Source organism: Pinus tabuliformis, chromosome 7 (assembly GCF_031772625.1).
Source record: "Pinus tabuliformis cultivar Carrire ecotype Pingquan chromosome 7, CPIR1, whole genome shotgun sequence".
Classification (NCBI taxonomy): Eukaryota; Viridiplantae; Streptophyta; class Pinopsida; order Pinales; family Pinaceae; genus Pinus; species Pinus tabuliformis.
The window spans coordinates 985,610,175-985,636,046 of record NC_142293.1 but is presented as its reverse complement, the minus strand read 5'-3'; the positions used below and the strand labels follow the sequence as shown (position 1 = coordinate 985,636,046).

The 25,872-nt window shown below is 41.3% G+C and overlaps 1 protein-coding gene across 1 annotated transcript in view; it reads left to right on the top strand.

The window, feature by feature from the left end:
- The first annotated feature begins 238 nt into the window (after nt 1–238).
- LOC149250910 (protein TIC 22, chloroplastic-like) overlaps nt 239–25,872 on the top strand; it is a 176,263-nt gene continuing 150,629 nt past the window's right edge. The window contains exons 1-2 of the mRNA XM_089459273.1: nt 239–850; nt 1,003–1,341. Of these exons, the coding sequence (XP_089315399.1) occupies nt 536–850; nt 1,003–1,341 (654 nt within the window). The 5' untranslated portion in view covers nt 239–535. The remainder of the gene's footprint in view (nt 851–1,002; nt 1,342–25,872) is intronic.

Genomic DNA, 25,872 nt, shown 5'->3' with positions numbered 1-25,872 from the left:
ATTCTAAGTTTTAAAAGTTTTCTAAAACATATTTTCCGATCAAATTGACAAATATTTATTAGAATCACAAATTTGATATATAAACTCTCACCATTATATTACCATAATTTTTTCCGAAAGTGCAAAATCCAAACTTTACATTCAAAAACAATTACATTCAAAAACAAATTTTAAATAAATAAGAACACAATCCGACTAAAAATTGTTTCAATCATTCCTAATCATCGATCGAGATGTTAAATCACGAAGAGGTCTCGCTTGATGTTGTCCAATGTTCAATGAACAAGAGAAATGGTTATGCGTATGCCCCGTTTTGATGTCCACATTCCTTGTGCTGGATGCAAATCTAATGAAAGGCGCTTCGTGGAATAACTTGGTAGGAATCGAAGCCCGGTGACAGCAGACGAGATTCCAAAACACCAGAACATATAATAACTAGAGAATCGGTCGATGTTCTAACAATAATAGGCAGATAGACTAACAGATAAGCAGTAGCTTCCTGTGCATTCTTGATCTGCTGCAATAATTTATTACAATGAAATCTTCCCTCCCTTCGTTAGCAATGGATTGCTCACACGAATCCTCCACTTCTCGTACTGTTTCATCCAAATTTCATCCCGCATTTTCCCTCAAAGAAAATTTCACCCCAAACATCGACAAACTGCTACCGTATTTTCACCAATTCGAAGGCGCCATTAACAGAACTATAAAGCCCCCCGAATCCAATAATTCTACCCCTAAACTATTTCCAGTATCGGCTGTAAATAACCACAGAATTCCTCATTTAACCAACACGGTTGCTAATTTATTTAAGTGTTTAACATCGAGGACGAATGCATCCGCTGCGAAGGTATTTGGCAGTATATTAGGGTTTTTCTCCTGGTCCATTTTGCATTCCAGGGCTTATCTTTGGGTTATTTCGAATTCCAACGGTCAAATAGGTTAGGCTATCGATTTCTTATGAATGATATAGTGTCTGTAATAAATTTTGTTTGGTTTCAGCAACATCCATGGTTCAAGTTTGGCAAAGAGTTAGGTCAGAGAATCGAGGATTTCAAGGCTTGCCTGGGGAGTGTTATTTCTGATGCAGCGAGGCAGAGGCAACGTCTAGTGCCATGCTTTGCCAGTGTGTCGACCGGTAGAGAAGAGTCCTGGGAGCCTAAGGCTGTGTTTCAGCTTGCTTTGAGTGCAGAGAATGTGGCGAAGACGCTTGAGGGAGTTCCTGTTTACACCGTCAGCAATGCGAACAATGAATTTGTGTTGGTGTCGGACCCGAATAGTTCAAAGTCCCTCGGGTTACTCTGTTTCAGACAACAAGATGCAGAGGCCCTCCTTGCACAGGTTGTTTATAGTTTCATTATTTTGAGATTTTCATCATTAGTACGTCATTGCGTCTAATTTTTCACTGTATTTCCGCATGCTTGTATTAATCGATTGCTACGCTGCGATTTAAAAGTTTAGTTTTATCTTTCTGTACCGAAAAGTAATTCAAATTTCATTTGTAGTAAACAATACGCGACAGAACATTTCTTCCTAATCACTCAAAATGGTATTTTATTAAGTCGAGCATTCTACTAAATACAAAAATAAATTACGGAAACAAATATAAAATTCTGAAGGCTGGAATATCCTTCCAAGGTCAGCACTGCTAAAAGGTTCAGACATTCCTACAAATATAAAGGTAAAGGAAACTAGAACCTCACAGATGTTCACTATTTAATCTTCAACCTCACCTTTGGATCCACGAGGTATCGTAGTAATGCTCTCTCAGAAGAAGGCCCCTGTGAGACCTGAATGCTGTCCTTGATACCCTGGTATGCTCTTTCTTGAATGCATCGAACGTATCGCAGATACATTTCCCCAGTTTGATCACGTTGTTTTCCATGTTCCTTTCTTGACCATACCTGAAGTCAATGACCGCTGATCCAAAATCGGTTACTATAAAAATTCGGCATTTGTTTTGGTACTTGTCAAGGTGGAAAATCAGAGCCATGGCCTTGTTAGGTCCATTTTCTGATTTGGTGATCTGGGGTCGTGAAACTTTAGGAGCTTGTTTCGGGCATTTAGACAACCGTTTTGGGGTCAATTTTTTGGAAAAGTTACCAGCTGCGTGACATTGTTCTACTTGTCGAGAGATTCGCAACAGTCCAAAGAGCACCCTAATTAGGTCTTGTACAAGGAAGTTATGCCTCCGACAAGTTCAGCTATACTTTGAGCATACACTACTCATTTGGAGCTAGTCACTTGTGATGTTAGGATACTTAATAAATCATAGTATATATGAATAAACTATTGTAAGTGAGGTTGTTGGGTTGTAATAAAATCACATGCAGAATAGATGGAGATCGTTCTATTAGAGTCTTAGGACAATCTGGAGATCCAATTCTTTAGGAACTAAGTTAAGTAAACTCTACCATATGAATTTGTATATGCTTTAAACAATAAGTCAAGCATGTTCAATGACTACTTGTGCTATAGTTGGTATCAGAACCTCTGTGGAAAAAGTCCCGTTAAAATCACGATAACATCGGAAACTAGCTATTTTTTCAACTCGCCGATTTTATCGGCCGGGTTTTTCACAATTTTTTCAAAAATGAAAAACTCGGGATAAAATTGGGAGTTTATCCAAAAACTTGTGAGTGAGGTGCCGGGCTGCGTATAAGTTAGGAAAAGGCCGATTTTTCCACTCATTTTGCACTCTAACCTTTGCGATTCGTGCTTGTGGAGAGAGGAGGTGTTTGTCACTGCCCAAGAGGAGGAGATTTACCTGATTGTGAGTGAGACAACTTCAAAAAACCCCTGATATGGAAGCCATCTCATTGGACCATATTGACACCACTGTTCCATGGAGGGTTGAGACTGAGAGTCCTATCATGGACTTGGACCCTGATTGGCTAGAGGTGGATCAAGAGGCATTAGAACTGGAGGAGGTAGCAGCTACAGGGGAGGGAGAAGTAAAGGAGGAGGAGGAGGAGGTGACACCATCTAGGATGGGCAGCAGTAGAGGACAGAGGCGACCTCCTATTTTTGCTTCTAGAGGACGACAGAGTCCATTTGTAGCCCCAGGGGCAGGGCCTTCTTCCTCTAGAGGAAAAGGCAAAGCCATTCCCTATTCTTGTAAAAGGGGCAGAGGAACTCAGTGACTGATTAGTTTATGACATGTAGATGACTCATGATGATGAATCATGATATACATTTATTATATTTTTTGTTGATATTTTGACTCTTGAGATTGAGTCAGGACTTGATTCGCTATTGATATGTGATGTAGCACTAGACTTCTTACACAACTTATATATTAGCTTTCTTTTCATATTTATGTGGCAATGCATATATTCAATTCACTTTAGATGCGAAAAAGTAAAAAAAAATTGAATATTTTTGTACTTTTTAAAATTTGCCAAGTTTTTGCCGATTTTTTCAAATACCTCCCGACCTTAACAACTTATTCAATTTCCGGACCCTCGCTGATTTATTCCAATGGTGGACTTTTTCCACTTTGATCAGAACAGGATCTTGGGAAGAGCAGGAAGAACAGGGAAGAGCACCAGTGCAAGCTTGAAGCAGCACAACTACTCCGGTTAAAAATCCAATGAGAATGATTGCACTTATTGAGTATTTGTGAGCTGCATATTCTTTATCAGAGCGATTTGGGATTGAGATGATGTCTAAGATCAAATCTATGTATGGATGAAGAAGGACTGATAATTTATGTAAATAATTGATTCCGGCGCTCCAAACCACACAGCCTAGCGAATCTTTGACTTACTTGTTGCACTGGACAGATTGCTAGATTGTCACACCTGAGGAAGCTTACGAGATAGTTATTGATCAGCACAACCAGAAGGCCGACTTCAGCACGATCATTCACATGCTCAAGAATCCCTGAAATTTACTGACTTGCCCTCCTCCAGCGATTGCAATCTGTTCGAATGAGTAGATCTCCAATAGTTCTGGCAGTTACAATGATGTTATCTATCATCTGTTAAAGCCTAGTCTTCTTGTTAGAACGTGCACAACATCAAAATTTCTAACCTGGTAACATTTTATTGGTTGGTTTCTCAAGGTTAATTAAATTGAATTCAACTTATTGAAATTTGCATTAACCTTGAGAAACCAACCAATAAAATGTTACCAGATTAGAAATTTTGATGTTGTACATGTTCTCACAAGGAGACTAGGCTTCAACGGATGATAGATAACATCGTTGTAACTGCCATACAGAACTATTGGACATCTACTCTTCCAATCTGTGAATCAATTGAGTGAATTTAAATTTGAGAAAAGATATGAGAATTATCCTCTGCAATCCAATCTTTAGATCTGGATCAAAATCGATCTTTCATGTATGTGTATTGGTTTCTTCACTTTGTTTTTGCAAATTGTTTCTGCAAGGTGAGTTATGCAAAGTGATTAATTCCCATAATCACAGTAACCTCTATAATGTGTTTCAGAACCTGGAAAACGATTTTTAAAGGATTTGGGTCAGTAGAGAAGGTAGGTTTACCTTCATAAGCTTGGTTTGTTTTTGATAAACATTCTCAAGGAATCTATTTTTACAAAGATTGTCATATCTTGCTCCTTTCTTCTACATTGGAAAACATAATGAATGCTTGCCAAAACTTTTCTTACCTGATTCACAACTTTTTCGTGACAACTGTCAACAACTACTCAGTGTGGAAAGCAAAGGTGCAAACTCATCTTGACTTTGAGGATTTATGGGCAATTGTGGATGGCACAATTACTAGGCATGCAACCGATGTTGATCAGTAGTCAAAGATTGACAAGGCTAACATGAAAGCCAAGTTTATAACTTTATTATCATGCTTAGGTGTTAGATGAGGTCCAACCTCATATCCGTGACTCAACCACAGCCAAAGATGCCTGGGATAAAACTCAACACTGTCTATGAGAGAAGAATCAAAATCAGATTCTGCATTTGCAAAGTCAATTATATTCTCTGAAGCTGAAGACTGGTGAAAAGATTGAAATTTTTCTTCGATGAGTTGCTGAACTGTGAGCCTCCCTACAAGTGCTAGGAGAAATAGTGGTGCATGCTTCCTTAGTGTCTATTGCACTAAGTGCACTTCCCTCTACTTACAATTTTTTTGTAACAACTTTAAAGGTCACCAGTCAAAAAACCAGATTTTATCAGCAGTTGGTCAACATGTTGCACCAAGAAAAGTCTATGAACAATAAAGATGAAATAAAAGAAGATCGTGCATTAGCAGACCATCAGAAAGGAAAGAAGCCCATGAGGCCTTCAAATCACCCTACTAAACAGGCAGTGTAGCAAAAGTAACAGACGATATGTCTTATCCATGGGAAAACAGATCATGAACTCAAGGATGGCTGGTATAATGCATTCACCAATAGCTCATCCAACAAGAAGCCAACACCACAACAATTGCAACAAGGATCGAAGAAGAAGCCCAGTTCACTCGAAGTTGGAAGAAGTCTTCCAAATAGCAGCAGCATGGCAATATTATTGATGACCGCAATCCTTCTAATGACGATTACTTTTATGCTGCACATACTAGTGAGGACATTACGCTGAATTTTGTTTGGTATGTGGAATCTGGAGCAATTCAACATATAACAGGAAGACAATATTGGTACACCAATGTGGATCATACACCTGACTGTGGCCAAGTGTCTTTGGGTGATGATTCATCCTACTATATCCAAGATATGGGCAATATTTCCTCATCACTTGATAATCATTCATTGAAAATCACTCGAGTTCTTCATGTTCCAGGATTAACAAAGAATCTATTGTCTGTAAGCCAATTGCTTGATCACAGAGTTAAGGTTGAATGATTGACAATATGACAAAAATACGTCTCATATGAGACAATTCTAGATGCTCAAAAATTGTTGCAAGGGCTTCAGGTATAGGCAAAATGTTCCAGCTTGATGTTGTCCACAACAACAGTCAATATCTAGTTGTTAAAGATACAAACTCTGGAAATCTTTCTCATAGGTGGTATGGACACTTTAGTGTTGGGTACTTGCTTGCTCTTAGTAGGTATGATATGGTGAGAGCCAGAGGCCTTACCTCACTAACAAAGAAATAATTTATGCTCTGGAAAACAACATAAAGCTCCAGTCAGTCCTCATATTGGGCAACTGGTCCATTAGAATTAGTGCACACTGATTTGTGAGGACCCATGAGACCCAGTGTTAGTGGATTCCAGTATTTTCAGCTTTTTCTTGATGATTACTCATGACAGATATGGGTGTACTGTGTGAGGGCATAGGATCAAGCTTCTAAAATCTTCAAAGAATTGAAAGCTCATCTGGAGCGACAATTTGATTGTCACATTCATGTCATTCACTCAAATCAAGGGGGGAAATCACTAGTCATGAGTTCTTTGACTATTAGAAAGCACATGGCATTAGTTGGCATTGAATGCTCCTTATACACCACAACATAATGGTGTTGTTTGGAGGCAAAATCATACCATTATGGAAATGGTGCATACATTGTTGCACGAAGCGGGGATGAAGCGGGTGCGTTTTTTAGAAGCGAAGCATCAGAAGTGTCATTTTCCAGAAATCTTTGGAAGCAAAGCGTCCTGGAAGCATCTATATATATATTATATTGCATTTATATTTAAAAAACCATCCAGAATGCCAAATTAGTTGCAGAATATTAAAACATGCACATTTATGCATAAATCAAGATATAGTGGCATCCACAGTACATTAAAGCAACATCTGTATATTATAAACTTATGGCTATTTGCTTTTATTTCACTTCCCCACCATGAGAACTTGGGAAGAGTTGATTCATATAGACATTGAGGAGGGACTCTGTGATTCCAAGAGTCTTTTCAACCTTGTTAGGTGTCGTTAGACAATGGATAGTAGAGTAATTGACCTTGTTGGGTGTTGGTGGATAGTGGGTGGTGGACATTCGGCATAGTTGGACTATGGATAGTGGACATTGGACCTTGCTGGGTGCTGCTGTTGGAGTAACAATCCTTGCTGGGTGTTGCTGTGGTAGTAATAAACCTTGTTAAGTTCTGCTGTGGCTTGTTTTGAACCTTGTTTGGTTTGTATTTGCCATTTGGAGAAGTTGAAACTGTTGTAGGGCTGAACTGTGTGCATTGTAGCATATTATTTGACTGAAATGGTGGAGAAGATCATTGTTTCCGCATTTTGGAGGTGTCTTGTGTAGTGACCTAGGTTAATTTTCGCAGTAAATTTTTCGTAGGTTTCATAAGGCACTAGGGTTTCAACAAAAAATATCTTCGAGTAGTTTAATTCAACACAATTAATGCCCTTTCAATGAACAGAATTTGCTTCTCAATAATACAATAAACCAGAGAGAATGCTACCATGCAAAAGATCAAAATCTACCAGTAATACAAATAATTCAATCAATGAAAGTTCAACACATCAGCCCAGTATTATTGTTCCACCATATGCATACACGATATGATAGTAAATTCAACAACAAAACATCAGTTCGACTTCATATACAATCTGATAAACACCATATGAGTTCTATTTAACCAAATCTTTTAGATGCCTCAGAATCACACTGTTGCAAATATGACGGCCCGTACTTCCTTCAAACTTCGGATTGGTGGAGTTTGGCTTCAGAAAAACCATAGACACGATGAATCGTACATTAGTAGCCTTGGATCTGCTAGTATAACCCTCGTGTTCCTGCCCGAATCTCTGATGCGCTGTTACGGGACCCGCACCTCCTTTAGACCTTTGGCTTTATGGAGTTTGACTTCAAAACTCCTATGGAAATAACTAATGAAGACTCTATACTTTGTCTGCTATAAAAAACTCGTCCAAGATATGATCTTGGGTTTGATGGGAAATCCCCTTATTCCATTACAAGATTCGCACTCTGTTCTAAGTCATGGATTACAGAACGATTTTTTGCATGGAACACCTGTGCAGCTGAAGATGAAAATAAAGGGCCGATCTGCTACAGGGACCCACGTAACACCTCCCATGGCCATACATTATATCACAATAAATTCGAATTATCAATGTCGCGGGTCTTGACTCGTTTGATGCTTATTCAATAAAAGCCCGATCTGCGACAGAGACCCATGTAACACACCCACGACCACGCTTAGCATGCGCACTGGTCTCTCTCCCCAGACTGAGTTTGGACAGCTTTGGGGGTCTCTTCCAAACCAGATCTGAGCTTCCAACAAAGGTCTGAATTCTTCGAGCCATAGGATCTAGAATTTCCAGCTACTGATTCACATATGACTTAGTCCAAAATCTCTCGCTTGCCCATAAAACTATTATATTACCACTGCGATTTTTGTTCTCTCCCTCGCTGATCATCCAAGATAGACCCTACTTCAGAAACTAGGGTTCAAACAGTACCAAAATTCTGCTATCTCTTTGCCCTCAGATTCAGTTACTTCAGGAGAAACTCGCTTTAGGTTTTGTCTTAGGAAGAGTTGGTTAGTTCTGGACTAGAGCCTCCTTCATAACCTGTCCCAGAACAAGCTTAAAGAACCAATAGAAACCCTTGCTATCTCTCAGATAATGTTCCTGTGCCAAATCAAGGAGTAAAACTCAACATAATTTTGTTAGTATTCTTGTACCAAAACATAGAAAAAAAGAAATGGCATCAACTAGGGTGGAATCTTTCACCATTGAAATTGACAAAAAGAAAGGGGTCTTAAAACCCTCAGAGACTCTGGCTCAAAGAAAACAAAGATAAATGATCCAAAATGAATTCATTCCTCTCATATTTATAGATTTCCTATAGGGGCCTCTTCTTCTTAAATTGATTGAGTACATTTTACTCCAAACCTCAATTTTGGGTTTCTTTGCCTAGCTACCCCAAACCTTGCCTAGACATTGGGTTTTTGGGGTTTTCCCCTCTACTGAGGACTATAGCCTACGCGGATATATAGGCTACTTTGTCCTTTGGGCCAATTAAACCCTTAGGAATATTACATCTTGTAATTAGCAACCTTCAAATTTGGGCTAAACTTGAGGAAGCGTGAAAATTTTGAGGAATCGTCGTTCCAAAATCCAGGGATTCGGTTTTGAGGGAAGTTCAGGCATGGATTCTCATGGTGGCCGGTTTCAGCCTCCAAACCTTGGGGGGCGCAGATCTTGCAACACTAGGTGCATAGCATGATTGAGGACTTAAACTTGGATTGGTCATATTGGGTAGAAGCGATTTACATAACAATTTACTTGCTGAATTGCGTGCCCTCCAAATCACTTGACGGGATTGCACCACATGAAGCATGGAATGGGCATAAGCTTTCTATCTCTCATCTTTGTGTATTTGATTGCAAAGTTCACACGCATGTTCCAAAGAAGTGGAAAGAGCTAGATAAGAAGTCCTTACAACGTATATTTCTATGGTACGGTGAATAGTCGAAAGTAAAACTAAGAAGATATGCATAAGCAAAGGTGTTGTATTTGATGAGAAGGGTGAGTCCATTCGACCCTCCGCACAGTTGCTTACAATGGGCATTGATCCAATAAACATTTTTGGTGATGATGAAGGCATTGATGATGACAGTAATGATGAGGATGATGTTGATGATTAGCTAGGGTCTTTAGCTTCACTATCTACAAATATTGCTCAAGGTATGCCCAAGTGGCATGTCAGTGCTTTTCAAGATGCAAATTTGGATGGAGTCCTAAACACTTTCACTTTAGGACCACAAACTTACAACATGGCTGGTGAAGAGGTCAATTTGGCCCTTATGAGCATAGTTGCAGAATCTTTTGAGTCCTCAATAGTTTGGGGAGCTCAATGGTCAAAACCTTGGAAAGAAATCTTATTAATCAATGCAGAAGAATACATGACAACTTGTTGATCTTTTGTTAGGGAAGATGCTTAGCAACCATGTTGAATCTTATTAATCAATGCAGAAGAATACATGACAACTTATTGAACGTTTGTTAGGGAAGATGCTTATTAATTGCAAATAGCTCTTTAAGATCAAGTGCAAGTTAGATGGTGACCTTGACAAGTACAAGAAAGACTTGTAGCAAAGGGTTATGCACAAAAAGAAGGCATTGACTATGAGGAGACTTTTGCTCCAACCCAGATAAAGACAATTAGTGTGGTTGTTGCTATTGCTACACAATTTGGCTTGGAGGTCCATTAGATGCACATGAAAAATGCCTTTCTAAATGGAATATTTGCAAAAGGAAGTTTATATGATCCAATTGGAAGGTTTTGTCTTGGTGAAGCACTAAAAGCATCTAGATTTATCAAGTCCTTATATGGTTTGAAGCAAGCTCCTTGAGTGTGGTACATCAAAATTGATGAGCATCTTATGCAACAAGGATTCCAGCAAAGTCCATATCATTTAAACCTGTACCCTAAGGAGCAAGGGGTGGTGATTCTCTTTGTGTATGTCCAAAATCTAGCCATCCCTAGCAACTTAGCAAAGATGATTGATTCCACAAAGAATGATCCGAAGAGATCTCTCGACATGACAAATTTTGATCTATTGCACTATTGTCTTGGTTTGGAGGTGTTGATTTTGTAGCCTGAAAAGGTTTTCTACATTGTCTTGGTGTCTTAGCATGTAGAAGTTATTTGATTGCCTCTTTAGGTGCTTGATTGGTGGAGTAAGTGATATTATAATTTCTTTCCCAAGGTTAACTTAGGAAAAGTACAATAATTAATTATTGTGGACTATTAGGCCAAAGTCTCAAGGATAAAAATTAAAATTATTTAAGTGACTTAGAGATAATCTCAATTGTTGATCTCAAGTGAGGCTTAAGATATAATCCTAGCCATAGATCACTTAGGAGATTAGGGTTAGAAATTTAGGCTTGATGAAATTATAAAATAAGCCTAAGGGAGAGGCGAGACACAATTGTGGTCCATGGAGAAAGTGATTTTATGTAGAGCGAGAGGCTTGACTAGATTGAAGAGAAATGAGAAGCGCAACAAGGAATTTTAGGAGAATTTCAGGGAGGTTGATTTGCTAAAGAGGAGCGCCGAATTGTGAAGGAGGCTGGAACATCCATAGAGGCCAATTCTTCAAGTGTGCATGGTCCGTATGAGTTCAAAAGAAAGGGGGCTGATTTGCTGGAGAGACATGTCTAATTCTCTAGGCCCGAGTTTCTTCTGGAGGGTCGTTTTCCTTGAGGTTGATATTTTCAGTGGGGCTGAGTCTCTAGGTTCCTAATATTTTCAGTGGGGCTGAGTCTCTAGGTTCCTAGCAGTTGTGGGTCTAACCCAAAATTTTCTTGAAAAATTCAATATGAAGGAAGATTGTGTTGGGTACAATTTTGTTTTTGTAATGTTATGGATATCTCCATTTTATTTCTGCCGCATTTTTTTTTCGAGTTAATATACCAATGTGTTTATTTTATTAGCAATTTCATAAATATTTGGGATAAATATTTTTTGGGTTTTTAATAATTGTTGAAGTAAAGTAAATCTAATTTGGAATAATTTAACATGTTATCAAAGCTATAAAAACTCTGTGGGAGATATCAGATATCACAAGGGTTTTTACAACAACGAATTATTTTATGGTAGCATAATTTTTGTTTTGCAGTGAGTCGATCTGGCAATATGGCCTCATCAAGTTTGAGGTATGAAGACAGGTTGGAGGGGGTTGTTCAGTCCATGGAAGGAGCGAATCACCTTTGATATAATGTGTTAGAAATTATTTAACAGAGCAATGAAGCACATAAAATATTGCATAAAATTAAACACAGAAACACATAGAACAAGATAAACACATATATACGTGGTTCACCCAATTTGGGCTACGTCCACGTAGAAACAGCCAGTCATTCCTTTCATTATCCAACAAAATGAAGAGATACAACCTACAAAAGATCCACTGTAATTTCCTCTTTGCTCACACACAATCATCATACATAGTCGCAATACAATTACCTCATATAAACTGAGGGTTACCTTCTAGAGCAAAAAACCCTAAATTAACATAATTGCTACTATGTTAGGTTATGGTATGTTCTATGCTTATAACAGTTTACTTCTTTTTCTTATTATATTCCACAGATTAGCAATCACATGTACATAAAGTAAAGTGCAGATAGAACATTAAACGATCGACAGAAAACAAGCCAAGACAGGAGACACAAGATGTGGCGGCTAGCTAGGGACAAACCCCACAATGTGTGGGGAAACCCTTTGATCAAATCTTCTTTTATCTTCAATAATTCAGCAGAGAGAAATAGTACAATAAATCTGATTCATATCAACAGTAGCAAACCCTAGATCAGCAACATCAGCATTAGCGGCTTCATTATCAAACTAGGGCAAACGATATCTCACAAACCGACCGTCGGATTGACTTCATTCCACCACCAAAAGTTGCGGCTTCCAGAGGAGGTTCAGATGAACCTACAACGCAGTTCAGATGAGGAGATCTTCTAGGCCACGTAGGTCAATCTTTACTTCTGCAGTTGCAGCTTTAGTTTTAGCAGTTTCTGGCTTCAAACTAGGGCAGTCGATATCTTGCAAACCGCTCGTCAGATTGACTTCATTCCACCACCAAAAGTTGCAGCTTTCAGAGGAGATTCAGATGAACCTACGTGCAGTTTAGATGAGGAGATCTTCTAGGCCACGCAGGTCAATCTTTGGATTTGCAGTTGCAGCGTCAGGTTCAACAGCTTCTGACTTCACGTGTGAGAGAGAGACCCATTTCTGCGCAGTAGAGAAGAGACTCATTTTTGCGCAGTAGAGAGAGAGATGTGATGAGAAGAGTGAGTGCAAATGAGGAAAAGTCCTCTTATGTTTATACACAACGTTGGTGTTTGAATAGATGCGACTGTTGGACTTCTGAGCCTACATGAGTTGTAGGTCGGCTTGATAATAATTCCATAATCAAAATAAATTCATATCTCCATGAATACTTATCGGAATCGGATGATCTTTATATCAATCCTACACCTCTCGACGAGAGGAATCTAAAAAATATTATCAACCATGAATAAGATGACCCACATGAAGTTTTGCCCTGGTTGCCAATTTTAACACTCCCTCTCAACCAGGGAGAACTTCATCTGCAATCTATCTATCAGTCGTTACTATTCATCCATCAAATGCACTGCCCTGTACAGCCTGACCCTTGCCCTGCTCTTCTCTATTCTGCTTGTTTTGCTTTGTCTTGTTCTGCCCTGTACTGATCGGTAATGTTTTGCTTTGTTCTGCTCTACTCTTGCATTGTTCTGTTCTGCTTTGCTTTTGTCCGAATTATGAAGAAGAAGAAATGATTGAGGATGTATCATACTGACTCAAAGTTAGTCTCAGAGTATATACCACTGGTGCAGACCAGTCTCAACCAACCCGAAGTCAACGTCATAGTGAGTACAACTCCACTGGTCCTAGACCAGTATCATCCTCCACTGACTCAAAGTCAGTCTTAGAGTGCATACCACTGGTCCCAGACCAGTCTCAGCCGACCTGAAGTCAGCTTCATAGTAAGTACCACTCCTACCACTGGTCCTAGAGCAATATCTCAGTGTTAGAGAGTGTACCACCAGACCAGTCTCAACCGACCCGAAGTCAGCGTCATAGTATGTACCACTCTCACTGGTCCCAGACCAGTACTGCACTGACACGAAGTCAGTCTCGGAGTATGTACCACTGGTCCCAGACTAGTCTCAATCGACCCGAAGTCAGTGTCATAGTATGGTACAACTCCTACCACTGGTCCCAAACTAGTATCGCAGTCTCAGAGAGTGTACCACTAGTCCCAAACTAGTCTCAACCGACTCGAAGTCAGCGTCATAGTATGTACCACTCTCACTGGTCCCAGACCAGTACTGCACTGACACAAAGTCAGTGTCGGAGTATGTACCACTGGTCCCAGACCAGTCTCAACCGACCCGAAGTCAGCGTCATAGTATGGTACAACTCCTACCATTGGTCCCAAACCAGTATCATTGATCCCAGATCAATGGAGGTCATCTAGCGTAGGGAGTACAGTAGATACAACAATGGGTCCATTGGTACTACTATGGTCCCTAACTTCATTTCCCTCCTCATTGATCAGATGAGAGGTACTTCCCATGAGTCCCAGACTGCATGGGTAGGATGCCTCGACAGGAGAACTAATCAATCCTGTCCTCACAGGAGAACACATCAATCCTGTCCTCACAGGAGAACACATCAATCCTGCTACAATTTCCATGGAGAACACATCAATCCAGGCCGCCATGGAGAACACATCAATCCAGGCCTCACAGGAGAACACATCAATCCTGCTACAATCGTCATGGAGAACACATCAATCCAGGCCTCACAGGGGAACACATCAATCCTGCTAGAGAACACATCAATCCAGGCCTCACAGGGGAACACATCAATCCTGCTACAATCGTCATGGAGAACACATCAATCCATGCCTCACGGGAGAACACATCAATCCTGCTACACAGGGAGAGCGAATCATCTTGTCCCACAAGAGAGCGAATCATCTTGTCCCACAAGAGAGCGAGTCATCTTGTTCCAGTGCACACCACCAGGGGAGGGTGAGTCACCCTGTGGTCGTATGTTGCTCCAGTAAGACCCACAAGCCCTCAGAGCTCCCAGAGCTCAATGTATGCAACATGCAGGATCCTTGTATAAGGGTTTCTTGACGACTCCAAGTCGTTTGGGAAAAATCACAGATTAGATCTTTCCTCGGGGCTTTGACAAGGTGTATCGACTTGTACATCATCTTAATGTGATGGAGCCTCCTTGCTCATCGACTTACCATATCCCAGATGATGTCTATCTGCTCGAGCAATCGATGAATACGAGATTCCTCAATAATCGAATCCCACCTCTGGTTGTTACAGAGAATCACAATGGTATGTGTTCAAACAGCTCACTGAAGAGCTTCCCCAACCAGGCAGCTTCATACGAGATCATATATGTAGATATGTATCCGGTCTCGGTGGTGCTTATGGCAATTGACTTCTGCTTCTTGCTCATCCATTATATCAAAGCAGAATCCAAAGAGAAACAACACTAAAAAGTGCTCCAGTGATCCTCCATGCTACCTGCCTAATCAGCATTCGAATAATCATGCAGTTTCGTATTTTCGGTAGTGTATCTCAATCTGTAGAAATTTCTGTTTTCCCACCCCGGTTTTCAGTTTCTCCTTATTTCTCCCATATAGTTAAATGCCCTTTCCCATAACCATACATTTAACAAGCTGAAAAAAAATAAATTCGCTGAAAACACAAATTCTGGAAATTTTACAGAATGCTGGAAATTGCAGAAATAAAAATCAGCAGTAATAAACAGCCATTAAAACACATTTAAACACTGAGATTTTTGGTCAATGTGACCCTGGAAAAACCCCCTACAACTCTTGGGGAAAACCAGTTTGAGAGCTCTTCTTTATTTCTGAAAATTGCCTTTTACAGTGAGAAATTTTCAGCAAAAAAATCAGCAAGCAAATTTACAACTTATCTCTTTTCCCATGCTTCACAGCAAACTGGAAATTACAGCAAACAGGACAGCAATAAATGTTGTACGGTCTTCTCGATTTTCGTGCCCACTTTCAGCATTAAATGCTGCTGTATGGCCCTCGTTTTGCGTGCAAAAAAACCAGCAAACTGCTCCTCGATTTTTGTGCAAACCTCTCCTCGAAAATCGTGCCAAAATCTGCTTTTCACTGTGTGCTGAATCAGCTGTACAAATCTGCTCAACTGCTGCCTTGGAATGTGTGCCAAGCTGCTATCTCCTTCTCCTCCCTACTCAGAAATCTCTCTTGCTCTCTTGTTCTCCTTCTCCCAATCTGCTCATGAAAGAATTGAATCGAATGTGATCGTTTCCTCCTTTTCCTCCCTTAATATAACTCCAAATGACTTTTGGGTGACCTAAGTGACTTTTGGGTGATCTCTAAATCCAATGGCTAAAATAGATTTAGATCAATGGCTGAGATTAAATGCTCATTTAAATCTCACTTTTTATTTTTTAATTCACCTCACTTTAATAAAGACTCACTTAGTCATTTATTTCCAAAGTCACTTTTCCTTTCTAATTTTTCATTGACTTTATAAAAGTCACTTTAAAATTAGACTTAGTAACTTTATCACTTAAAGTCACTTTTAAATTAGATTTAACTTTATAAAATTATAAAGTCACTTTAGGAGAAAAATTAAATTCTTTTGGACACTTTTCCCTAGGCCAAAGATCAAAGCCTAAGGGAACCACCTGTCCTCCGGTACCAAATTTCAACACTCCCTCTTACCGAGGAAGGTGTTCCTCACCACACCCATCTTGTCTCTGAAGTAGACATGCTTGCTCCGTGGTAAGGCTTTGGTAAGAATATTTGCAACCTGCTCATCAGTGGAAATATACTCAAGCTTCACAACTCCCTTCTGAACATAGTCTCTAATGAAATGATATCTGATCCCGATATGCTTTGACCTGTCATGAAATATTGGATTCTCCGTGAGTTTAATGCAACTCTGATTATCACAGTAAATCACTGAAGGTCTCAACGGCTGACCAAATAAGCCAAACAACATCTTGCGAAGCCAGATAGCCTCACAACTAGCTAGACTGGCTGCCATATACTCTGCTTCCGCTGAACTCAGTGCTACTGACTGCTGCTTGCGGCTGAACCATGACACTACTGCTGAACCCAACCCAAAACAGCACCCTGAAGTGCTCTTCCTATCAGAAGCACAACCTGCCCAATCAGAATCAGTGTATCCTGCCAATCTCACTCCATCTCCTTGCCTGTAGTCCAGACCATAACCCACTGTCCCCTGAAGTACTGCAAAATGTGTTTTGCAGCCACCCAGTGAACCTTCCTAGGCTCACACATAAACTGACTCATCGTGTTGACTGCAAAACAAATATCTGGTCTAGTGTTGACCAAATACATCAAGGAACCAATCAGCTGCCTGTACAATGTGGGATCCACCAACTCGGAATCCGAAGCATGAAGCTTCTTCCAGTTGGTGATCATTGGTGTCGACATGGGTCTACAATCCTCCATGTGGAATCTGCTAAGGATGTCCACAATATACTTCCCCTGTCCCAGGAAGAAATGCCCCTCCTCCTGCCACACCTCCAAACCCAAAAAGTAATGCATCAAGCTGATGTCCTTCATCTCAAACTCCGTCGCAAGATCTCTCTTGCGGTGCTCTATGAGTCTCTTTGCACCTATAATGATCAAGTCATCCACATACAGCACCAGAATGAGAGGCTCCTCACCAATCACAATAAAATAAAGGTTCGGATCTGCCTCACTCTTTGTGAAACCCATCCCCTGCAAATATGTATCTATCTTGGAGTACCAAGCTCTGGGAGCTTGCTTCAGGCCATAAAGGGCCTTCTTCAGTCTGCACACATGGGACTCCTTCCCATGCACCTCAAAGCCCTGTGGCTGCTCAATGTACACCTCCTCCTGTATGAAGCCATTGAGAAATGCGGTGTTCACATCCATATGGTGGATCTTCCAACCCATCTTTGCTGCTATCGATATAATGGAGCGGATCGAAGTATATCGAGCCATGGGAGCGAAGGTCTCCTCATAATCAACTCCCTCTACCTGGGAGAACCCTCTAGCCACAAACCTCGCTTTGAATTTCTCAATGCTGCCATCTGCAGCATGCTTTACCTTGTAAAGCCATCTGGAAGTAACCATGGATTTGCCCTCAGGCCTCGACACCACCTCCCAAACATCATTCTTCATGATAGAAGAATACTCCTCCTGCATGGCCTCTCTCTAGACCTGCTGGCTAGCTGCCTCCTCATAGCTAGAAGGCTCAGAGTCAAGGATGCTGGTAACCATCGCCATATAGCTACAAAACCTCTCAGGTGGTCTACTCTCTCTGACCGGCCTCTTCGGCTCAACAACAGATGTGGCATCTCTCAAGGTGTCCTGAAGCCACTTGGGCTTTCTCTTCCCTGAGCATGCTTCTCCCATAGAAGAATGAAACTCCTCCTCCTCATCACCATCAGTAGCCTGAACTCCTGACTGTCTGTCTGCTGTCCTCCTGCCTGCACCTGAACCTGTAGAAGCTGAGGTACCGTGTGAACTGTCCATCAATGGACTCCCTAGTGAACTGCTCTGCATGCTGCCCGGAGCACCACCCCTCTGGCTCGGCGAGCCACTGCTCACTGACGGACCTGACATCCTCATAGATGTACCTCCGGATCCTCCTGATCCCTGCCCACTGGATCCCTGCGACTGACTCAACTGCTGCTGAGGGTCTGGCTGATCCAGATACTCTAACTCCCGTGACCTCTTAAAGGCCCTGTCCTCCTCGAACTTCACATTCCGTTTGACAACAACTCTCCTCTGTGCAGGAATGTAAATCCGAAAGGCCTTTGAGGTCTCACTGTAGCCCACAAAGATACCCTTCTCTGCGGTGGGCTCTAGTTTGGTCCTCTTCTCCTTGGGTATATAGGAGTATGTAATGCATCCAAAGATATGAAGATGACCAATATCAGGCTTCTTCCCAGAGAAAGCCTCCTCCGGAGTCATGTGCCCCAAGGCACGATGCAGACACCTGTTCTGCAAGTAAACAGCTGTGCTGCAGGCCTCTGCCCACAAGAACAATGGCAACCCCTGATCATGTAACATGGCTTTGGCAGCCCCTATTATGGATCTGTTCTTCCTCTCCGCAACCCCGTTTTGCTAGGGGTTGTAAGGAACAGTGAACTCCCTCCTAATGCCTGCCTCCGCACAATAGTCAACAAACTCTCCAAGGGTGTACTCTCCTCCATTGTCCGACCTCAAGGACTTGATCTTTCGACCTGTCTGAGTCTCCACAAGAGCTCTGAACTCCTGAAACCGCTTGAAGACCTCACTCTTGGTCTTCAAAAAATAAATCCAGGTCCTCCTGGAGTGATCATCAATGAATAAAACCTAGTACTCATATCCACTCAAGGAAACATGAGACATCCGACTGCTCACATCGGAATGAATCAAATCAAGTATCCCCGTCGCTCTGCTGTCACTGCTGGGAAAAGGGGATTTGGCAAATTTGCTCATCGCACAACCTCTGCAAGTATCAAAGTGATCAGTACTGAAATCTGGCACACCTGTAGTGATCTCCTGCAATGTCCTCAAGGCTCCATGATACATATGTCCCATCCTGCGGTGCCAAATCTCACACAGCTCAGAACTGCTAGCTCTGCTATCGGTACTGCTCAATGCCAAAAGGGGCTGGAATGCAAACTTGTACACCTTTGCATGGCGTACACCTATCACTCTAGCTGAATCAGCTGGAGTGCCCCTGGGATACATCAACACCTGTCCTCCCCTGAACAGTACTTCATATCCTCTGTCCTCCAAAGCTGAGACGGATATGAGGTTCTTCCTCATCCCTGGCACATAAATAACCTCTGACACCTTCAAGGGAGGTTTGGACTCCCTCTGAAATGTCACTGTCCCCACCCCGACTGCTTTAACAACTCTGTCATCACCGAGTACTACCTCAATATCAGTGCCACTCTCTGAAAGCTCTGAGAAGTATTCACGGACTCCTGTCATATGACGTGAAGCCCCACTGTCCACATACCAGATACCTGAAGATGCTTCGCTAATCGAGGGAAAAGCATGCTCCCTCTGAACCTGTGTGGCAGGTGATCCTGCACTAGAGGACTCACACGTAGTGAACGCAAACTCTCGGTCAAAACGACCAACAAAGTCCTCAATCTCTGCTGAAGTTGCCACGTCCTGGTTCTTCCCCTTCTTCTTCTTCTTTTCTGAACACACAACTGCATAGTGTCCCATCTTTTGACAATTCCAACACTTCACCTTAAAATAGTCCTTCTGTGTGTTCCCCTGTTTACCTTTACCTTTTCCTTTCTTGCCTCCTGCCACCAGTGCTATATCTTCATCCTGCTCAACTGGCTTGGCTGCCCCAAGCTGACCTTTCCTGATCTCTGTCTGAATGCAATCATCCCAAAACCTCTCCCATGTGGGAAGGGTCTCACGTGCACAAACCCCATCAGCAAAGTTCAACCATGAACGGGGGAGGCCATTCACTGCAATCCGCACCAACTCAGTGGGTGGAATGGCCTCTCCAATCGCTGCCAACTCATCTCTCACATTAGTAATCTTTGTGAGATATCCAGCTGCACTATCATTACCCATCTTAATGTTCTTCAGCTTCTCCTTCAGGACCATCTTCCGGTTCTCATTGGTACTCTTGTAGAGATTGGACAATGCTGTCCACATCTCATGGGTATTGCTCTTTCTTCTCACATGAGGAATGCAATGGTCTTTGATTCCGTCTAGAATCAACTTCTTACCCTTGTTGTTCTTTTTATTATAAGCTGTCAACTGAGTAGCATCAGTAGGCACAACAACAGGGTTCTGTGTGCTATGCACCATGATATCCCAGACTTCTGCCTCCTCAAAGATACTCTGCATTCTCTCCTTCCAAACGCTGTAATTTATATGCCCATCCAGCCTATCCTCCACCCTCAATCCCAATGACATCCTGTTGTCATAAAACTGAAAAATAGCACTGCTGTAGTAAAGATAAAACTGCTGTTTATGAAAAAATCAGCTTGCTGAAATTTTCTGAGTGAAAAATCAGCAACTGTAATTTTTCCTTTTGCTGTCCCAAACTGCCCTTCAGCACTCAAGCTCTGATACCATGTAGAAATTTCTGTTTTCCAACCCCGGTTTTCAGTTTCTCCTTATTTCTCCCATATAGTTAAATGCCCTTTCCCATAACCATACATTTAACAAGCTGAAAAAAATAAATTTGCTGAAAACACAAATTCTGGAAATTTTACAGAATGCTGGAAATTGCAGAAATAAAAATCAGCAGTAATAAACAGTCATTAAAACACATTTAAACACTGAGATTTTTGGTCAATGTGACCCTGGAAAAACCCCCTACAACTCTTGGGGAAAACCAGTTTGAGAGCTCTTCTTTATTTCTGAAAATTGCCTTTTACAGTGAGAAATTTTCAGCAAAAAAATCAGCAAGCAAATTTACAACTTATCTCTTTTCCCATGCTTCACAACAAACTAGAAATTACAGCAAACAGGACAGCAATAAATGCTGTACGGTCTCCTCGATTTTCGTGCCCACTTTCAGCATTAAATTCTGCTGTATGGCCCTCGTTTTGCGTGCAGAAAAACCAACAAACTGCTCCTCGATTTTTGTGCAAACCTCTCCTCGAAAATCGTGCCAAAATCTGCTTTTCACTATGTGCTGAATGAACTGTACAAATTTGCTCAACTGCTGCCTTGGAATGTGTGCCAAGCTGCTATCTCCTTCTCCTCCCTACTCAAAAATCTCTTTTGCTCTCTTGTTCTCCTTCTCCCAATCTGCTCATGAAAGAATTGAATCGAATGTGATCTTTTCCTCCCTTAATATAACTCCAAATGACTTTTGGGTGACCCAAGTGACTTTTGGGTGATCTCTAAATCCAATGGCTGAAATAGATTTAGATCAATGGCTGAGATTAAATGCTCATTTAAATCTCACTTTTTATTTTTTAATTCACCCCACTTTAATAAAGACCCACTTAGTAATTTATTTCCAAAGTCACTTTTCCTTTTTAATTTTTCATTGACTTTATAAAAGTCACTTTAAAATTAGACTTAGTAACTTTATCACTTAAAGTCACTTTTAAATTAGATTTAACTTTATAAAATTATAAAGTCACTTTAGGAGAAAAATTAAATTCTTTTGGACACTTTTCCCTAGGCCAAAGATCAAAGCCTAAGGGAACCACCTGTCCTCCGGTACCAAATTTCAACACAATCCATTAGTGATTGTGCCATGAAGATATCTTAGAAGATTCTTGGCATCAATGGAGTGAGGCTCAACCAAATATGAGCTCACAGTGCTAACTGCAAAACATATGTTCGGACGGAGGTTCACCATGAACATCAACGTGAATGAGTTTTTGAAACTCAGAGGCATTTCCCAAATCTGGTCCGACATCACTACCATATAACTTCTAAAAGTTAAGATCCTCGAGGTAGTCATAGGCTTGCAGTCCATCATACTGAATCTTTCCAATATCTTTACCACATATTTTCCTTGAGATAGGAAAATTTCCCTTGGCTTTTGCCACACTTCAAGTCCTTGGTCCTTCATTTCAAATCCAGAAGCGCACTCCCTCTTACATTTGTGAATGAGAGGGTATGCACCTGTTAGAAAGAGGTCATCCACATACAACACCAGTATGAGAGGCTTGTCATCTTCAACCTTAAAGTAAAGGTTAGGATTAGCTTCACTCCTAGTGAATCCCAGCTTCATCAAGTAGCTATCGATCCTCTCATACCATGCTCGGGGTGCTTGCTTCAGCCCATAGAGAGCCTTCTTCAACTTGCATTCATGATATTTTCAATCATAAATCTCAAATCCTTCGGGTTGCTCCACATAGACCTCTTCTTTGATCGAACCGTGCAAGAACGCGGTCTTGACATCCATCTGATGTAGGTTCCATCCTTGTGAAGTCGCAAGGGCTATGATCGAGCGGATAGTCGTATATCTGGCAACAGGTGCAAATATCACATCATAGTCTATACCTTCCTTCTTAGCAACAAAACGAGCCTTATACTTTTCCTTACTTTCATCTGTTGCATGCTTTATCTTGTAAAGCCATTTAGAAGTGACAATTGTCTTGTCCTGGGGTCTGGGAGCTACTTCCCAAACATCATTCTCCATAATAGACTCATATTCTTTGGTCATAGCATCCTTCCATACTTTATGCTTGATGGCATCTGATAATGATGGAGGCTCATTTTGTATGATCATGCTCATGATGGTCAGGTATCCCTGATACCTGTTAGGTTTCTTACTTTCATGGAAGGTTCCTTGGGGTGCAGCATGTCGTTCAGTATCATCAAGTATCCCCCTAAGCCATGAAGGCCTCTTCCTAGAAGAGGGAGGCTCAGGTGGATAAATAAGATCCATGGGTTCCTCTACATCAAGCATTGTTACATCATCTACCCATAGACATCTTCCACAATCGTACGGTTCTTCCTTTCTGCCACACCATTCTGCTTAGGAGTATGTGGTGTAGTAGTCTCCCTCTTAATGCCAACCTCAAATATGCCTGAGTGAACCAACTCTAATATATTGGAGGTCTTGCTTTGGCTTGAGGGGAATGGTCCCCTTTTGAGCTTTCCTTCGGCACATCTTGTACATACACCTTCTTTCTCTACTCGGAATTTGAGCATCCCTATCACCGTTTGTCTTACACCGGGTAGAGCTTTATAATGAAGGTGGGTAAACCTTCGATGCCAAAGTTCGGGCTGAAGAGTTGTGTCACAAGACATGACACCTAGCGGACTTCCATCGACCTGATATAATGAATCAACACGAAACCCAAGATTAAAGGCATCTTTAACATTATTTTTCCATATACGTACCTTGCCATCGCTAAAGGTTACCTTGTAGCCTTTGTCTTCCATTGCCGAGATGGACACCGGGTTCTTTTTGAGGTCAGGTGCATTAAATACATGTTGGAATTTCTAGCCTTCTTGAATGGTTGTCCTCTTCCTCAATCCTCAGCTCTCCTCTTACCTTTGATGTTGAATTTGTCATTCCTTTAATTTGCTATCAGAGGGATTTTGATCAGCGTCCCGGTGTGAGTCCTTTCTATCAGGGCACTCCCTTGCATAGTGACCTGCTTGATCGCAGATGTAACATCGTCCTTTTCTTCCACCCTTAGGTCCAGCCTTTCCTTTTGATTTAGTCCTGGAATTATTTCTTTTCTTAGCATGAGAAGAAAAGGCAGCAGGAGGACCTTTAGGCATGGGCATTTCTTGCTCTTCTTCCCTTGTTTCTTGAATGCATCTAGCCATTAATTCCTCGAAACCAGGAATTTCATTATAGTTCATAAGAGTAGTCCTGAACACGTACCATTCGGATGGTAATCCTCCAAGAGTCGTGAGTGCCATTTCCCAGTCTATCGTAGATTTCCTTGGAGGTGTCTAGTTCAGAGATGTAAGCCACCAAGTGCTTGTCAATAGAGTCATGGATGATCTTCTATTTTGACTTCCTCGGTTTTCCATTTGTTCCATGCAGCAGCGGATGCATTTGATGGAGGCTCAACAATATTGCCTCTTACATGGTCCAACACTCCTGAATCTTCTAAGGTTAGATCGATAGACATCTTCCATGCGTGATAGTCATCTTTCTCACGCAGCTTGTCTTCGGCAGGAAAGAGTGTTGAGGACCCCATAGTTCTTTTAGGATAGCCTTGCCAATCATATCTTCGGTGATTGCTCTTGCTCTTGCTCGGGCTTTGTCTTCACCTTAGCTCCGATACCATGTTAGGTTATGGTATGTTCTATGCTTATAATAGTTTACTTCTTTTTCTTATTATATTCCACAGATTAGCAATCACATGTACATAAAGTAAAGTGCAGATAGAACATTAAACGATCGACAGAAAACAAGTCAAGACAGGAGACACAAGATGTGGCGGCTAGCCAGGGACAAACCCCACAATGTGTGGGGAAACCCTTTGATCAAATCTTGTTTTATCTTCAATAATTTAGCAGAGAGAAATAGTACAATAAATCTGATTCATATCAGCAGTAGCAAACCCTAGATCAACAACATCAGCATTAGCGGCTTCATTATCAAACTAGGGCAAACGATATCTCACAAACCGACTGTCAGACTGACTTCATTCCACCACCAAAAGTTGCGGCTTCCAGAGGAGGTTCAGATGAACCTACAACGTAGTTCAGATGAGGAGATCTTCTAGGCCACGTAGGTCAATCTTTACTTCTGCAGTTGCAGCGTCAGTTTTAGCAGTTTCTGGCTTCAAACTAGGGCAGTGGATATCATGCAAACTGTTCGTCAGATTGACTTCATTCCACCACCAAAAGTTGCAGCTTTCAGAGGAGATTTAGATGAACCTACAGTGCAGTTTAGATGAAGAGATCTTCTAGGCCACGCAGGTCAGTCTTTGGATCTGCAGTTGCAGCTTCAGGTTCAATAGCTTCCGGCTTCACATGTGTGAGAGAGAGACCCATTTCTGCGCAGTAGAGAAGAGACTCATTTCTTCGCAGTAGAGAGAGAAAGATGTGACGAGAAGAATGAGTGCAAATGAGGAAAAGTCCTCTTATATTTATACACAACATTGGTGTTTGAATAGATGCGACTGTTGGACTTCTGACCCTACATGAGTTGTAGGTCGGCTTGATAATAATTCCATAATCAAAATAAATTCATATCTCCATGAATACTCATCGGAATCGGATGATCTTTATATTAATCCTACACCTCTCGATGAGAGGAATCTAATAAAAATATTATCCGCCATGAATAAGATGACCCACATGAAGTTTTGCCTTGGTTGCCAATTTTAACATACCATCAGATCATCCGCTTAATGAATGGCCCAAATCGACTACGAAATTACAACAAGGCGATTTTTCATATATTTTTAGCTTCGGGGGCGTTGCCCGGAGCCCTTGCCACACAAGGGGGGATTGGCTGGGGGCTCATAAAAGTCGCTGTTGCCCCCTCTTGGACCCCCTTAACAATGATTAAATAAGCAGCGTTACGGCCCCAATAGGAGCATGGATCCAACCTCGATTGAAACAAAAACCTTTGAACAATCAGGAAGATAATCAAGCTCCACACCCAACATAATGGTGAGTGGTTTGTGGGAAATTGCAAGCCAAGAGATTTGAGTTCCTCAAGATCTACCCAAGCAGCTAAACATAAGATAAATGATATAAGAGCCAAGGGCTTCGTTTTGGATGGTGTGAAGGATCACATAATCCCTCACATAACGAAGAAAGATTCAGCCTATCAAATATGGACGACTTTGACAAAGTTGTATTAGAGTGACAACTAGAACAAAAAGATGGTGCTAAGGGAGAAGCTGAATAGCATCAAGATGAACAGATTTGAGATTGTGGCCTCATACTTCACAAGGATTTAGCATGTTTGTGATGAACTTTTAATTGTTGG